Source organism: Alligator mississippiensis, chromosome 3 (genome assembly GCF_030867095.1).
Source record: "Alligator mississippiensis isolate rAllMis1 chromosome 3, rAllMis1, whole genome shotgun sequence".
Taxonomy (NCBI): Eukaryota; Metazoa; Chordata; order Crocodylia; family Alligatoridae; genus Alligator; species Alligator mississippiensis.
The window spans coordinates 253,134,807-253,153,174 of NC_081826.1; the positions used below are offsets into that span (position 1 = coordinate 253,134,807).

An 18,368-nucleotide genomic window follows, 5' to 3' on the forward strand; every position below is an offset into this window, starting at 1 on the left:
TTTAATTAGAGCAGCTTTCGGAGCCGCTTTAATTAAAGTACCTTCAGCATCTCGTGCATTCAGTGTCCTGCTCTTCAAAATGTCGGCAGGGACGCAAATTCCAACTCATCACTCCTATAATTATGGAAAAGCTACTGTGAGTTCTGAAAAGTATTAGCCAGATTAACTTGTGTCACTTTTCTGGGGCACAAAAATAATAGGGGATGGGGGAGAAACAAAAACAGAGAGAACTTTAGTTTGGCAATACATTTTTTCTTCTATACTTTTCACTAACAGTAATAAGCCTCTTTTTTCTCTCACATTCCAGGCTGAAGATTTGGATATTAATTATATTACTGTAGACAGTTTCACCAGTGAAACAAATACAGATCCTACCAACTCAGCCCGTATGTCTCAGAATCCTTTATGTACCTCACTGAAGGAAAGCAACCAATATATTTATGCAGAAAATGAGGATAACCAAATGACCCAAGGCCCAGGGCCTGTCATTTCATCTTCTAACTTGTGCACAACGGGTTCATATATGCCACTCAAGTCCCATGGATTTAATAAAGAACGAAGTCAACTTTATGCTGATGTGAAGAAAAGAAGGTATGGAGTAGGTTTGATGGTATTGTCAGGATAAGGACTTTTTTATTAGATTCACCTTTTAATAGAACAAAAGAAAGTATATTAATTTCTTTATTGAAAGAAAAATTTAAAGCAACTTCAGAAGAACTGTCCTCTGGTTCCTGGCATCCGAAATTTTAAATTATACTTAGTTCTATATTTATACACTGTATTTAAAATGTACCTTTTGTCATTGATTTCCTACAAACTGCAAATGATATTTAAGCAATTGTATACTGTTTGGCCCCAGTTAGTGCTGTAAAAAGATGTCTGCTAGCAAACCAGAACCAGGCCGCTTAAAAACTGTGAGAATTTTCACAGAAACATTCTTGGTATAAACTATAAGAATGAGACATAAGCAACATTTTAAATAATAATATCCTGTTGAGGTAGATGTGAGTCTTTCTGTTTACTTCACTGGGCTTTTGAGCAGGCCGTAAAAGGAGTTGTGCATTCCTGAATGCATTTGGCTTTTGACTTTCATGGGACAACAGTGCACCATGAGACCCAAAGCTCTCAGGTGATCACCCTACTTTGTGCTTCTGCACTGGCATTAAAACAGTCAGAACCTGTCTCATCAGAACCTGCCACTTGAGTATTCTCCTACAGAATCCTGCTTTAAGTTATGCAGAAACAGGATTAATTCTTTGCTAGTGTCTATTTTGTTTTTGATCTAGCCTTCCAGTTCAGTTCCTTTCCTTTCCTTACAAGTGCTCAAAGTGGAATTTACAAAGACAGATGATACACATTTTTTTTCTTTCTTTCTTTTTTTAATTTCAGCGAGAAAAGAAAATCTGTTTCAACCTTTTTTCATCCTTTTTCTTCCAGTTTTTGGTTCTCCAGTTTAACTGAAAAATCAATTATATACACAGCCCTAACTTAGAGTTCTCTTTGCATGTACTCTATTCCTTTTGAGCTCTACGTGGCATTCCCCAAGTGGCACCAAAGGCATGTCTTCTCTGCCATTGTCTAGTTCAGAATTATCTTCTCCAGCATAGTCATTGGGAGTTTTATTGGAGTAAAGAGTATGAGGTCAGAAGTACTAAATAATACTATAGTTAAATGAACAAACAAACAAAAAATTCTGTGAAATTCTACCTCCCTTTAGTGATCTGTCCTCGGACCTATATTGATCAACATATTCATTAATGATGTGGGCATTGGAGTCAGAAGCGGACTGGCCAAGTTCGCTGATGATACCAAATTCTAGGGTAAAGCATCCACACCTGAGGACAAGAGGGTGATCCAGGTTGACCTTGACAGGCTCAGGAAATGGGCGGACAAGAACCTGATGGTGTTTAACACTGAAAAATGCAAGGTTCTCCACCTTGGGAAGAAAAACCTGCAGCATCCTTATAGGCTCAGCAGTGCTATGCTGGCTAGCACTATGGATGAGAGGGACTTGGGGGTCATGATTGACCACAAGATGAATATCAATGTGATGCTGTGGCTAGTAAAGCGAGCAAAACGCTGGCTTGCATCTATAGATGCTTCTCAAGCAAATCCCGGGATGTCATTCTCTCATTGTACTTGGCCTTGGTGAGGCTGCAGCTGGAGTACTGCGTCCAGTTTTGGGCTCCACAATTCAAAAAGGATGTGGAGAAGCTTGAGAGGGTGCAGAGGGGAACCACATGCATGATCAGAGGTCAGGAAAACAGACCTTACGATGACAGGCTGAGAGCTATGAGACTCTTTAGCCTGGAAAAGTGCAGGCTCGGGGCGGTCTGATGGCCACCTATAAGTTTATCAGGGGTGCTAACCAGGATCCGGGGGAACCTCTGTTCACCAGAGCGTCTCAAGAGATGACAAGGTCGAATGGTTATAAACTCCTGCAAGACCGTTTCAGGCTGGACATAAGGAAGAATTTCTTAACTGTCCGAGCCCCCAAGGTCTGGAATAGCCTGCCACCAGTGGTTGTTCAAGCACCTACATTGAACGCCTTCAAGAGAAATTTGGATGCTTATCTTGCTGGGATCCTATGACCCCAGCTGACTTCCTGCCTCTGGGGCAGGGGGCTGGACTCGATGATGTTCCGAGGTCCCTTCCAGCCCTAATGTCTATGAAATCTATGAAATCTCAAGGTTTTATGAACACTCAGTAAAAAACAGATTTAAGTAATTTTTATACAGGTTTTGTCTTTATTAGAGAAACTTCAAGTGTAACTTACCTAGAGAAGCCCTGATATGGTAAGCTTTTCTTTAGTTGTGCAGTGTTGCATATATTAGGGAGCACCTAGCTCAGTGCTTTTTCACTTGTGCCAATTTTGCTGCCGTCTTGATAGGGCCATTAGAGAGTGACGCTTTCCCCGCTTGTAAACTGGGACCCTAAATCATGAAGGGAATAACTAATATATTTCTGCAATGTCACAAACATGTCAGTGGGAAATACAGAAAAGAAAACGTCTTTCAATGTTCAATGATACACCAGATTTAGAATATGTTAGAAAATAAAGCTTTTAGTTAGGGGAAACTTTAATGCTACGTGAAAGGGTTGCTAGGCTAATTTTCCTAGGCTGGATCTGTAGTTATTGACAAATACCAGACAAAATCCAAATGATTTGTGCTGTAAGACTGGAATGTTATTACAAGCAGTCAACCATTCACCCCAATCACGTTAATAAAGAGCCCATGAGCTACGTACACAGACAAAGGGACACACAGATCACAGAGAACCCCCTGTAGAGTTGCTACTGCCAGGAAAGGACACTGTAATATAACATTCAAGAAATCCTACTAATCATATATTCTAATTGCTTGAAATAATCAGGGTTTCTTCCAACATTCTTTTTTCTTCTATATGTTTATATATGTCTATATGTTCTTCTATATGTTTTTAAAATGGCTTCTAAGAATCTCCTGTAGCACTCTGCCACTGTGTGTATTATTATTTTCCTTTTCACCCTATATTAATTCCCATATACTAGGGAGAATTGTATGAAAAGTGCCACATCTCACTTTTGAAGTCCATTCAGTTGCAGCGTGCTTGTATCTTGACTTGATCATACAATATGATTGCATTTTGTGGTATACGCAAGCAGTAACTGAAAAAAAACTATGAGCTTTATTGAAGTGTTGACAAAGCTGAGGGGGGGCCTGGAACATGATTTGCCAAAAAAAGGTTTTGGATAAGCTAGATGCCATGTACAAGATTTTGTAGAATTATCTTTGCTTGTTGCATTAAGTTTGAAAGGAAGATTGTCAGATCACTGCAAACACGATTATTTATTTGTTGTGTTCTTTAGTTCTAGTCTTGATGACCTTGAAGTGGACAGCAGAGGTGAAGTGGTTTCTGAAAGAGCCCACATTCACTCTCCTTCCGTCAACTCTTCAATAACTTTGGCTAATAGCAGAGATGAATTAGATTCTTCTGAGACAAGTACTAATCTGGATTTTCATGTTAATCGGATGGAATCTCTTTCATCATCTAAGAATCTGCACCCCAAGGTATCTGGATATTATTTTGGTTTTAGTTTTATTTTCAACTAAATCATTGAAAATATATATTAAAAATGTATTTAAATTTGAAGGGAAATATTCAATTCCCAATTATGCTTATGCTTGGGCTCCATCAGAACTGTCCTGATGAAAGATCGGTTCTCCCAAGATGTTTTGAATTTCAATATTTTGGGATCAATGAACTGGCCATTTTAGTGAAAACTTCACTTTTTCAGAAAATTTGCAACAAGCTCTGGACCTGAATAAAGTTAACATCTTTACAGTGAGGTATGGAGTGTTAAAAGAAAGCATGTAAACCAATCCTCTGTTTTAAAACTCAACAGGGAGGGTCTGCTTTTAAACAATGACTAGTATAGTTCCCCCTCCTCTTCTGATATTTTCCATAGATATTCTGGCTACATTAATTTTCATTGAGCCTTGAGGAGCTATTTCTGGAAACTTCAAAAACATGCAGAGTTCCTTTCTCTTTTGTTCACATAAACATCAGATTTATTTTTATTTTATTCAAGAGATAAAAATTCTTAGCTTCCATTGGTGGATATATTTCTTGCTGGGGTCACTTGATCCCAGCTGACTTCCTGCCTACGGTGGGGGGTCTGGACCCAATGAATGCATGAGATTCCTTCCAGCCCCTAATGTCTATGAAACCTATGAAATTGGGTTTCATCTGAACTCTCATATAAGGGTGGGAAAAGATTACATGATGGGAAATAGAATCAATTATGCATCCTAAGTGCAAGACGGCTATATTTTATAATCTAGTTTCTCACTATCAGCAGCTTAGCAATATTCTCAGTTGAAATGTAAATGGTTTTTCTTCCACACGATGTTTTTCACATGAACTGACCTAGTAGTGTTTATCCTATAAAGCAACGTACAATACAGCCAGTATTTTGAAAGCTACTGCTGTTTTAACAATGTCTCTGCAACATGAAACTTGCTCTACAACAAGTGCACATTAGAAATTCCTATTTGTATTTCACGATCAGCATACATTGCATTACAAATGTGTTGTTCGCAGTGTCAGGGTGCTCAGAGCCAATGAGTTCAAATTACTGTTTTCACTAGGGGTGAAAGGTTTCCCAGTCTTCATGCAGCAGTAACTCAATCTCATAGTGTTCTCTTTGGAGAAGAGAGCATGTTTAATGCTAAATTGGTGTTTATTTTGCAATGAGAATTTCCTTCTGATGGCACTCAGACCATCATGCTTATTTCTTCTAGAGCCTTTGAAGTTGACTTTGAATCTGGAACTAAAATGAATAGAGCCACAGTATCCAGGAAGTAATCTGTTCCCTTTACAGAGAATTAGCCAACAGAGTCAGTGTGATAGTATCATTGTTTAGACCTCTCTACCCACCAGATTGAAATAATTTAGGATTTTTAGATTTTTCTTTCTAATTTGCACATGTGCCAAGTTTCCCTATTCTATAAAAGAATCCTGCCCTTTGTAAAGAGCCAAGGTTTTCCCAGAGTTAAAAGCTAGAAGTGATTTTCTTTGCATTTTCTTTGAATTCTACATTTTATGAATCTAGGAAAGATTTATCCCAGATGTTTCCTTTCATTCAAGCAATCAGTTTTTAGTTATGTTTAATTCTTAAAATCACACATTTCTTTCATTCTCATTTCTTCTAGGAATCTTTACTTTCAGGAATTCGATCACGTTCCTACTCCTGTTCCTCACCCAAAGTTTTTCTGGGGAAATCCCGCTTTGCACGGGACTTCACAGTTTGTGATTCAAATGAAGGTGAGCTTCAGGTTTGTTGTGTTTGCATATCTTGGAATGCCTCACTCCATGCTTGTTTATGACAGGGCAAAGTCTGAGTTCTTCATTTAGGGCTGGATTATCCTCCTGGTAGCCATGCACAGATGCTTTCCCCTCCTTTCCTATGTGCAGAGCTTACCTGGCCCATATGAAAGTGAGACTTTTATTCCTTCAGTCATCCCCTTCAGAGTCCTAAACAGGTGTACTACTGGTCCTCAGTCCACGTGGGGTGTGGGAAGGTGGAGGGTGGGGGGAATAGCAGGGAGACTGGAAATTCCTCTATTCCAAGTAGTTGTCCAGGTATCCCCATCACACACACTGGATGTCCCTGGAGCAGCCACAGAAGCCCAGTGGAAGATGTGATGAAGTGGCCAAAGCCTGTGTGTAGGCAAAGGTCTTCTGTGCAAGTGGTCTCATGAGATTCTTAGGGACATGTGATCTGTTGGGGAACTTTTCCATAATCTGGGGAGCAAAGGCCACCTTGCTCCATGACATGATTTGGAAGGGATTCTAATGATCCATATTCCCTGCATACCAGATCCAAGTGTTTTACTGTGGTATGCAGGAGCTAACCTGCTGGTCTTCAGTTTTTACTCGGACATAACTTAGAGATTTTTATTGAAGTTAATATGCATCTGCCCAGGAAATGAGAAAACTTGTAAGAACCTCCCAATTTAGCACTGTTACAGAAGATTAATGTTCTGTTGATGGTGCAGCCTGTGATATTTTCAAGCTGGTTTTCTTGTTTTCACTAATTATTTTCTAGCTTGACAAAAAATCCTTGCTTTCCTTGGTGTAGGTTTTCTGCACTGGACCTTTGGAATCCATGCAGTGTGTTATATATATACTCTTAGTCATGGGCCACATTACTAAGAACTGCTTATTCTGTTTTCTCTGAAAAAAACCCTTACAATTTCAAATCAGACAAAATACATATTTTAAACTGTAAGGGAACACGTGACTTGAAAATAAAATAAACTTTAACTTTTCAGTATACCAGGGTTGCCTTCTTTCACTATAAAGTTGAAGCACTGTTTCAATTCATTCTATTAGTACATTAAACCAGTTAGTTTACAATGTCAGAGAGCTGATATAATACCCAAATAGAAACTCCCATATATATGGGGGTTTTTTATTAAACCTTTCTGAAGACTTTTTTTTCCCTCAAGACATTCTGTATCATTTATACAGAGAAGCATGTTAGGCTTCCTTTACGAATGTGCCTGTGCTATCCTGATTCACATCTTTAATCTCTTATGAGTCAATTTTATTTTGCTTGCACCTCAGTCCTGGAAAGTCTTGCACACATGCTTAACTTTTAAGTACATGAGGGGTAGGTATCCTTGACTTTAAAGTTAGGCACAAGTTAAAGCTTTACAGGCATGAAGCATGCTATGTGATGCTCAGTAGCAGATGTCAAAACACAGCCATTTTGGTTAAATGTAGGTGAACATTTTTCTCAAGTTTTAGTTTACATCACTCAAATCTGCACATAAGTTTTGTTTCTGCTCAGAGCAGTCTCAATGCTTCAAAACTGCAGCACCTCACAGTAGATTAAACTATTTGGGGGGTTGTGTCACTTTTTCTTTTTCTGAAGTTTTCATTTTGTAGATTAAGTGAGAAATCTACAAAAAACAGAAGGAAAAATCAAGGGCCTGTCTTCCAGATGGTGTAAAGGCCTCTGTAATAGAGTGTCTTTCCAGGAGTGGCTGTGAATCCCCCTAGAGTCTCTTTAGCCCTTACCCACTCGGGGCTCAGTCACCCCTCCATTCGCTCACCATGCCTTGATGTATTTGCTTTATATAAGGGAGGCTGCCCCAGGGCTCCTGGATCCTGCTGATCCCACACTCAGCCCCTCTCTAGGCTGTGGGCCCCTAGGGACCTCCTGCAGCCCTTAGTCCTTCCCAAACCTCCTGACTGCTGCTGGCTGTACTCTGTGTGTTGGCATTCTAGAACTGTAGCCATCCTGCTCAGATATTCCCTCAGCAGCCTCCAGGATCTTACAGCCTGCTTCCCTCAGGATTTGGACTTCTATCCGGTCTAAGACCAGCCCTCTCTTAGTCAGGTGAGGCTTTCATTAGCCCCTCTCATCATCTGCAGGTAACTTTTCTGGCTGCCTTTTCTCTTAGTGGTAGGTGCCCTAAGCACCCTGGCACAGCTCCCATTCAGCAAGGGTTTTAGTTGTGCTTTAAAGTTAAGCACAGTTGTTCATGGAAATTAAGGCCAGAAAGGACCATTACAGCATTTGGTCAGACCTCCTGAATATCATAGGGGGCATGTCTACATTGCACTGAACTGTGCTAAGGAGAGCTGCTGTGAAAGTGGATCCTGCCAGCCAGGTCCTGTTCTGTGCATGCTGCAGGCCAAAAACAAATGCCATGTAGCTGCTGAATAGGACTGTGTTGCTGCCATGGGCAAACCAAGTCTGAGTGATACTGGATGCAACCTGGGGATGCACCAAAAAGCAACAATATGACAGTTTTTCAACACGTGGCATGCCCAGCATGGATTTATGAGGTGACGATCGCGGGTTTTCTCGGTGTAAATTCAGTGGTATTGGAGGGCTTGGCTGTATGTTACAGAGTTCTTGGTGTGTTTAGGGTGATTGCTGATTCTGTGCAGATAGGTATGTGGGTCCAGGGGTTTCTTGTATATGATGGCAGGAGCAGGCGTTGCTTAGCCAGGGTGGTAAATGTGACTCCAGGGTTGGGACTGGGATGGAGCTATGAGTGCATCAATAAAGATTTTCTTGGCTGATCCCGATAGCCAATTATTAACCAGCCATATTGGCCAATATTGATCTGACAACTGATTTACAGGACTGTAGCCAGGCACGAGGGAGTGGGGAGGGGGCTCCCCACCGCTGTGTGCATCTCTGGGAAAGGCCTGGTGGGCACATACCCCCCCCCCCTCCCAAATTTGTGTGTGGGTCGAGGGTTGGCTGCCTGCCAGGGGCTCTGCCAACCTGTTCTTGGTGGGGGGGGCTTGGCCAGGGCTGCTCTTGGAGCAGGCAGGGGCAGGTTGGGCAGCAGCATCAGCACTGGGAGGGGTAAATACAGGGGACTTTGGGGAATTTTGAGGTAGCTATAGCCCCCCAAGACCGCCCCCCCAGAGTGCCACTTCTGCTCAGGGCACTCCACTTTGCTGCCTTTCCCTTGAGAGCCCTGAGCAGGCCACACATCTCCTGGCTGCCCTGCATTGGCGGGCTTCTAAGGGAAAGGCAGCAGAGTGGAATGCCCTGAGCAGGGGCCACACCGGGGGGGGGGGGGGGGGAGGGAAATGGGACAGGACTTGAGGGGCTATAGCCACCCCAAAATTCCTCAGGCCCCCCGTAGCCCAGTGCTGCCACCCTCCCTGCCCCTGCCCACTCAGAGTCCAGCCTCCGTCAACACCCCCACTAGGAAAAGGTTGATACAGCCCCTGGCTCTGAGCCTGGCAGTCCACCATTGCCCTATGCACATACGGGGACACATGCCCCCATGTTCCCCCTGGTGCGTGCAATAGCAGAGAGCCACAACTCCTTGCCCTTCCCCTTGCCCCTCCTATTCCCCCCATGACCCTTGGCTGAGCTGCCTGTGGCTCTGTCCTGTTCCTGGCCCTAGGAACACGTTCAACCCCCTGGTTGGGCAGTGCCTGCCCCACTCCCTCCCCCACCATGGCAGGGTCTTGATCTGTTCCTCCCCACCCATACCCCTTCCTTCTTCCACACCCCTCTCCCACCTACAGACTTACCTGCAAGGCGCTACTCTCCAAGCTGCCCAGGTTCATTCCTGTAAATCAGGTATCAGATTGGTATCAGCCTATATGGCTGGTTAATAATTAGCTATCATCATTGGCCAAGAAAATCTTCATTGGTGCACCCCTAGTTGGTTTGTATTTTACCATTTTGGCTATTGATCATAGAATCATAGAAGTAGGGTCAGAAGGGACCTTGTAGATCTTCAAGTCCGACCCCCTGCCTGGGCAGGAGGAAAACTGGGCTCAAATGACCCCAGTCAGGTAGGCATCAAGCCGCTTCTTAAAGACCCCCAGGGTAGGAGCCAGCACCACTTCCCTTGGAAGTTGGTTTCAGATCCTAGCTGCCCTAACTGTGAAGTAGTTCTTACGGATGTCTAATCTAAACCTACTCTCCAACAACTTGTGGCCATTATTCCTTGTTACCCCGGGGGGGCGCTAGTGGAAACAAGGTCTCCCCCAAACCCTTCTGGTCCCCCCTACTGAGTTTATAGACAGTCACCAGGTCCCCCCTCAGCCTTCTCTTGTGAAGGCTGAACAGGATCAGGTCCCGTAGCCTCTCATTGTAGGGTCTGCCCTGCTGTCCCTGGATCATGCGGGTGGCCCTCCTCTGGACCCTCTCAATGTTGTCCACATCCCTCTTGAAGTGGGGTGCTCAGAACTGGACACAGTACTCCAGCTGTGGGCTGACCAGTGTCGCGTAGAGGGGGGGGGATCACCTCCTTGGCCCTACTTGAGATGCACCTGTGGGTGCACGATAGGGTCCGGTTAGCCCTGCCGACCATGACCTCGCATTGTCGGCCCATGTTCATCTTGGAGTCAATAATGACTCCAAGATCCCTTTCTGCCTCCATGCTCTCAAGAAGGGAGTTTCCCATCTTATAAGTGTGCTGCTGGTTACTACTGCCCAAGTGCAGCACCCTGCACTTGTCAGTATTGAAACGCATCCTGTTTTTGTTAGCCTACCCCTGCAACCTATCCAGGTCTTTCTGCAGTCTTTCCCTCCCTACTAGCGTGCCCACCTCACCCCAAATGTTGGTATCATCAGCAAATTTAAACAGGTTGCTTTCCACCCCATCGTCCAAATTGCTGATAAAGAAATTGAACAGCGTGGGCCCAAGGACTGAGTCCTGGGGGACTCCACTGCCCACTTCCCCCCAGGTCGAATATGACTCGTCCACCACCACCCTCTGAGTACGACCGTTCAGCCAATTTGCAGTCCATTTGATCGTGTAGGCATCAATGCCACAGTCGCCTAAGTTTTTTAATGAGGATGGGGTGGTTGGCAGTGTCAAAGGCCTTGCTGAAGTCCAGAAAGACTACATCCACGTCGACACCTGCATCCAATGCTTTTGTGACCTAATCGTAAAAGGCAATCAGGTTGGTCTGGCATGACCTGCCCCTAATGAAACCATGCTGGTTGCCCTTGAGCATCATCCCCAATGCCGGCCCATCACAGATGTGCTCCTTGATGATCTTCTCGAAGAGTTTCCCCAGGATTGAGGTAAGACTGACAGGCCTGTAGTTGCCTGGGTCCTCCCTCCTCCCTTTTTTAAAGATGGGGACCACATTGGCTATCTTTCAATCATCTGGCACCTGGCCCGAGCATCACGAGCGCTTGAAAAGCCATGCCAAGGTCCCTGCAATAACCCCTGCTAGCTCCCTCAACACCCTGGGGTGAAGAGCATCTGGACCTGCTGATTTGAACACGTCCAGCCCCTCCAGAAGCACTCTAACCCAGTCCTTCTCAGCCTTAGGTCTGGAGGCATTCCCCTTGAGTCCATCTTGAATCATGGTGGGGGAGTCCCAGTCCGTTGTGATTTGTGGGGATTTTATTTTTGTAGTGAAGCAATTCTTCGAGTGGTATCTGGGTGGCTCTTTCAAAAGTGCAATTTATACCTCTCCGAAGGAGTGGTATAAAGGATCTAAAAAGGAAATGTTGGTGCTGGAATCTTCAAGAGAGAGTCTGATGGAGGAGTGATGATTATTTAATTTGTGATGGAAATCAATCAAACTGCTTGGTGCAGTTCTTGAGAAATTCTTCTTCCAGGTAGGCCATAAGTTTGGCATACTGTGGGGCTATTTTGATGTCCATAGCTGTGCCCATGGTCAGGAGGAAGTGTTGGTTATTAAAACTTTGCACTGAGGAGAATACCTGCAATTGTCATCTTGTAAATCTCAAAAGTGCTTTCATCCAACAAGGACACTCCTTCGGAGAGGTATAAATTGCACTTTTGAAAGAGCCACCTGGATACCACTTGAAGAATTGATTCAGTACAAAAATAAAATCCCCACAGATTGCACACCATTAGTTATGACATGCCATACTTCCCTGGAACCTATATGGAAAATCCTCAGACAATTGCAACCCATACCAGAAGACCCAATTCTTAAAGAGATCTTCCTAAAACCACCCATCCTCGTCTTTAAACAAGCACTGAACCTCGCCAATCTCATCACCAGAAGCAAGTGTCTTATGACCCAAAACACACCGAATGGATCCAGACCAGACCAGACAAGAAATGTAACACCTGCCAGCACATCTCCAACATTCCCACAATAACTACACCCCACAACAGAACCTTCACCATTCCTGGATCTTACACCTGCACCTCCAGAAATGTAACATTGCTTATCCAGTGCACTAAGTGCCCTGATGGAAAATATGTAGGAGAAACCAAAAAAACAACTGTATACCAACACGAATGCACACTGAAAATCTATCAAAGACAAGAATACCCAATTACCTGTGGGTGCACACTTCTCACAAGACAACCACTCTCTCCAATCTCTCTAATACTGAAAGAGAATGTACAAAACACCTTTCATAGAGAAGCCTATGAAGTTCACTTCGTAAATCTCCTGGATACAAAAAATTATAGACTAAATATAGCCATAAGATTGATGGCACATTATAACCTGCCTAACAGGATAACCCCAGGTAACCTGCCTGCCTTTTACCAGCTACATTCTATCACCAGTTCATCATTACCCCCAACCCAACCCCACCTACCTGTCACACCTATCATCTCCCATTTTCTCTGATCCTCACTGTCACACGTTTGCATTTTCACAGACCTGCATTTTGGCTTCTTTTCCACCCGGAAGAGCATACACAACACCAGCAGACTCTCCTTATGCCTGAAGAAGGGTGTTTTGCCAAAAAGCTTGCAAAGAACAAATTGTCTAACTATTTAGTTGGTCTAAGAAACGATATCACATTTACCCAAAGAACCTTGTCTGCCTATGTCTTTACACCAACATGGCTACAAGCAACACTTCAGAGAGCTGATATAATACTCAAACTCCCATCAATATGTATTTTTTTATTAAACTTTTCTGAAGATGTTTAAGGCACACAGGAAAGTATGTCCAATGCAGTGGAGACATCCTAAGTTTCATTCAGATACCTTTAAGCACATGTTTAAGTACTTTCCCCTAATCAGGCACTAATTCCTGAATTTCTCCCTTTTCCCTTTTTGTAAAACGAGAGCACACTAATAGGAGTTCATTTGGGGTTTGGAAGAACCTAAGTTCTTCTCCTCAAACTATGGAACACAAGCAGTCATTTTGCAGCCCTCCTGCCAGCTTGTGGCTGCAGAGATGTCAGTGTTCATTGTTTTCCTTACAAGGGATCTACTGAATGTACTGGAGGCTCTTCCACCCCACCATCTACTAACTGATATCTCAGTTTTCCTCGCTTATGGCATGGGAACTGCCCTGATATAGCAGTACCATGCAGGCAAAACAGAGGATTGTCTGCACTGCAAACTAGTGTAATATCAACTCACCTGCGTCAGATATAAATGAACTAGCTTAGATACTGGAGGCAGTATAGGTCCAGCCTCTCACAGGTCAGCACGAGCAGCAGAGTAAACTAACTCATGCCAAGCTGTGTACTCTCATGGCTAGACTTCTGCTAGCAAAAGTTGGTTGGGTGTCTTTCCTGCAGTGTTACCTGCAGTATAGGCAGTTTGCCAGCTTGCAAATCGAGCCCAAAAATATCAACTCGTACACATAATTTCATTCACACATCATGAGATCCAATACAAAAGCAGGAAATACACCGCTTGTGTCTGGACTTCAAGAAAAGTTGTTTTTTTTTTAAGCACATTTAGCAATAGAATGACTATGGATTTATTTAAAAGAAAATGAAATTGGTCTGCAACTTTAAAAGATGTGTCCCTGCTCTGTAGATGGCGTGGTCATGAACAGTGGTCGATCCTTTCTCCAGGCTCTTTCGCTGTCTAAATCAGTGTCTCTGCTCCATCCCTGTAGTAAGTACTGCAGTGACAACCCAATGCTGCTATTTTGCATGAGGCTATCTTCATTCTTTGGTGGTAACATGGTCTTTATTTCTTCAGAAGAGCAATCCTGTTACACAGCTTTTGTCTGGCAACTAAATGAACTGTTATTTGGTCTCGTTGCCAAAAATTGCAAACTATGATAAATTATGCTATCTTGCTTGCTATACTGATGCAGTAAGGTACTTAAGCACATACTTTACTTCAGGTAAATGAGTAGTTCTGTTCACGTGAGTGGGGCTACTCATATGCTCAAAGTTAATCAGGTGCTTAGGTATCATGATGAAGAAGGTCCATGGTAGCTTTGCAGATAATCTTTAGAAGGCCTAATGATTTCTCATCTTGAATATTATGGGCAAGTGTCATGGATACATTTCACAAGTAAGGCTCTAAAAAGAAGGGTGAAGGATGAATCAATAAAACACTCAGCTTTATAGAAAAATGACAAACTAAATATTACTTTTTCTTACTACTTAGAAATGATCCATCCATTTACAGATACTGCAATTCTCTGATATTAACCTCAATCCAGACACATTCTGTTAAACACAAGGCATTTAATAAGCAAGTACTATTTTCCAGCCTTTAATAATTTTTGCTTTCTTAGTTTCCAAATGACATTGCTAGCATATAATAACTGAGATTACATCGTGGTGGAGGTCATGAGCTTCAAAGAAATGTGCAGATATAACAACCTTAGTTTTCATTAACTTTTTGTGTTTTGTAGAGCAACGAGCATACAGCTTGCCAGAACAGTCAAGGGAAAAAAGGTACTGATACTAATCAAAAGCATTTCTATGTTGTAATATGTATCTACCAGAATTTACATATTAATGGGAATAGTTAAGCACTAGTAGAACAGATTCTTGCGATGAGTATTATAACTCAAAAGCAGCAATTCAGATAAACCGAGCAGTAGGCCCTGTTAAGCCATGAGGTATTTGGTCCCTGGTAGATGTTACACTTATGTGACTAACTTGTTAATCACGCTACATATAGTAACCCTGCCACATGCTCAATTAATGACGCAACCAAAGGAGAAACTAGACACAATAATATTCCACGTTGTATGGACAGGGCTGTACTGGGTTGGTTCTCAGCCTGCCAAGGCTAAGCGTCCATCAGCTGATAGCTTTCCCACCCATCAGCAGGCTAAAAGGGTGCCTCAGGAAACACAACATTAGCCACCTATCTCTGATACTGCATTTTCCAGGGGCAACCTTTGAACATCTGACCAGGTTGGTACCCTGGCATTGGGGACTTGATTCCTAATGCCAGGCTCCCTACCCATGTGTCTCATGATTGGGATACAACAATATTTTTTCCCTAGATCCCCAATATTGTGTGTCCTGCCACATACGTGCCACACAATTTTTAGGATTCAGAATGATATTAATCATATCCCAGTTGCACAATTATATTGACATCTGTGAGGGACAGAATACAGAGCTAATATAGTCCTGTACCAGTGTGCTGTGAGAGTTGAATATAGACTATATAGAATACTGTAGTTTTAAAATACTGAGGATACACAGCCAGGCACTTAAAACTTAGCTCCAGGTTGTATATATAGCCTTAATTTAGTTTTACCCTTCAACTTTAGACGCAGGTATCTAAAAAGCAGTGATTTTCAACCTGAGTGTTGCTTTGAGATGGGGCACTCGGGGTGCCTTGAGATTCTTTCAAGGGTGCTGCAGGGTGCCACACAGTGGCACTGTTAGGTGTGAAAACATGATTCACAAGATGAACCCAGAGATTTCATATAAGAATTCATACTGTTAAGACCATTCTGAGCTATTGGATCTTTCTGTGTTCTTTGCAACATATGAATTGCTCTGTCATTTTCTGGTGTCAAAAATGAGTGAAAACTAAGAGCTGGTATTTTACCCAGCTCTACTTTAAGCCTAGTGATGGCTGCCTTCAGCCTAAAAAAGGTTGAAAACCACTGGTATAGAGTCTACTGTTGCTTTATGTTGTTTTTATAGGCCGGACTGATGGGCACAATGTGAGCCATGTATACACAAGGAGCACAGTGAAAGAGTAAAGGCTTCCAGCATGATCCTTACAGAATTACAGAAAAAAGTGTCAGGTGTCAAAAAAGACTACATTATAAAGTATAGGCATCGGAGGCAGAATTTATACAGGCAATTTTATCTGGTACCTCTCTTGAGTTTTGAGTGTTTTGCTTTGAAAATTTAACATTCCCTTTCAATAACTTTAGTTTAAATTTTCTTTAAATAGAATTCATTAAGTAAAAAAAAAAAAAAAAAAAAAAGCCATAATCTGCAAACATCCGGTTGAGTACCAGGAAACATCCCATTCGATGTAATTTCCAGTAAGTCAAGTCCCACCTTCTCTCTAATCTTGTGCGACTTCCTTTAAGGCCCACTGCCTTGGCATGTTCTTCTTCTGTTCCTGCAGCCCAGGCTACACAGTGGCATTGCAGCCTTCAGCGTGACTGGGAGAAGCTTATGTTACAATGCCACCTAGAGAGAAAAGGAGGGAATCTGCAGCTCTCTCTGGCTCTGACTCGGCCAGCTAGCCCTTCAGCAGGGTCTTTACATGTGTGCTAATTTTAAAATTAAAAAAATTAAGCAGATACTTAAGTTGTTGCTGAATAAATAAGGACTCTAAACAAGTGCTTAAATTCTTGCCGGATTAAAGCCCTATGAAATTGGAAATGAAATAAAAGACCCTTCATAACAATCACAAACTTCACTCACTGCTGACTGCGTTCAGGCATGGTAACAAAAAAAGGAGTCAGTGTCAGACTGTAGCTGTACTGCACGAATGGGGAAAACCGCCCAAATATTTTGCACAAAAATACTGAGAGGTTTGATAACGGTATGGTTATAACAAACTTACAGACCAGTGTACATTAGTGTACATGAAAGTAATGGCCCTTTTGTGGACAAAGGCATGATTTCACCTCTTAACCTGAATGCATCCTGCAATGGCAAATGCTAGGAGAAACAGCCTATCATAATAATGATCCTCTGTTTTAAGAGAATATGTCCATTATAATGAGCTGCATTGCTGCTTTGTATTTCAGGATGCAGGAGGAAGAATGGGATAAGTATATTATGCCTACAAAATCAGAGTCTGAAAAATATAAAGTGAGTCGTACTTTCAGCTTCCTGATGAACAGGATGACGAGTACAAGGAATAAGTGCAAGGTAACTTGGGGCCTAAAAAGAGTACTAAATAAACACACAACACATTGTGGGAAGTAAATTGGATTCTTTGGTGGTTCCCTTTTAATTATCTAAAGTAAAGCTGTCTCACTGGTGGTCCATGGGCTGCAGGTGTCCTACAACAGGTTAATTTGTGGGCCCAGGGTTCCCACCTGGCTACCATTCCCTCTACAGTTCCAGTTGCAGCAGCAGTTGGGGCTCCAGGCTTCTTCCTCCTCCTTCAGACTCAACTTCCTGCTGCACCCCAGGGGGTGGCACAGTACAGTGTGGTGCAGCCTGCAGTGCCAGGGAATCCCATTGCTGGGGAACTGAGGGTGGGGGCAGGGCACCCATGCGTGCAGTGCAGCAAGAAGGGGGTGTCCATGCCATGTGCCACCTAGAGAGCCAGTGGTTTGTGGTGGCTTGGTTCCCACTGATATTACCCATGCAGTGTGTAGCTCCTGGCCACTTAGAAGTTGGACAGCCCTGATCTAAAGGCTAGTTTAGGCAGCCTTTATTTATTTTAGTGAGCAACAAGCAGTGTCATACATTAATCTTGTTACAAAACTTGTATGCATGAGTGCTCACCCATTTCAGTTTTGCACAGTGTAGGCATACGGTGGTATTTGTAACTTGTAAACAAGTAAATAATTTATTTTTAAAACTATGATTTTTAACCTACCACTGTCCCTTTAATCATCTATGGTCAAGTGATTTAAAAAAATCTTTAATTGCTCTTGCATGCATTTTTATATGCAAACAAGGTAAATACAAGCACAGGTATCAGTCTGTAAGTGCAGATGCCCAGTTTATGTCCAGGAAGTTCTTATGTGCATGTTCATTTGCTGCATATTTAACAATATTTTCTAGTTGTCCTTAGTTGATGGTGATGATGAGAATCATTTGATGGTTCCTGGTGTCAGACATGTTTTTTAGAAATAATAGGTCCCAATTGTTACTGGAGAGGAGATAAAATCTTTTTAGATAATTTTCTCTTCAAATAGTGTTTTGATATTATAATTGTATATATTGTGTACTCAGCTAGTCTAACTTGTCTTCTCTTGCCTGCGTAACTGGGTATGAAGACAAAAAATAAGGATGCCAAAGACAAAGAGAAACTGAACAGACATCATTTTGTAAATGGAAACTTCCCAGGGGTCATCCCTTGTACAGTATGCGACAAGGCCGTCTTAGGGAAGGAGTCATTGCAGTGCTCAAGTAAGTAGGAACTTTTATGTAGAGGTAAAACTTGTTATAATCTGTTTCAGGATCCTTGCTTAAGGTTCCATTTCAAGGGAGCCTGGGTTTGAAAATTCTTGCTTCTTTACTT

At 42.6% G+C, this 18,368-nt stretch overlaps 1 protein-coding gene across 7 annotated transcripts in view; it reads left to right on the plus strand.

The window, feature by feature from the left end:
* ARHGEF28 (Rho guanine nucleotide exchange factor 28) overlaps window positions 1-18,368 on the plus strand; it is a 232,915-nt gene that overhangs the window by 152,784 nt on the left and 61,763 nt on the right. For 5 of the 7 annotated variants that reach the window (XM_019482597.2, XM_059725094.1, XM_019482621.2 and 2 more), the window contains 7 exons: window positions 308-591; window positions 3,851-4,052; window positions 5,697-5,808; window positions 13,758-13,838; window positions 14,593-14,635; window positions 16,918-17,041; window positions 18,124-18,256. In XM_019482597.2, the coding sequence (XP_019338142.2) occupies window positions 308-591; window positions 3,851-4,052; window positions 5,697-5,808; window positions 13,758-13,838; window positions 14,593-14,635; window positions 16,918-17,041; window positions 18,124-18,256 (979 nt within the window). The remainder of the gene's footprint in view (window positions 1-307; window positions 592-3,850; window positions 4,053-5,696; window positions 5,809-13,757; window positions 13,839-14,592; window positions 14,636-16,917; window positions 17,042-18,123; window positions 18,257-18,368) is intronic. The other 2 variants (XM_059725095.1, XM_019482625.2) reach the window with 1 other exon arrangement.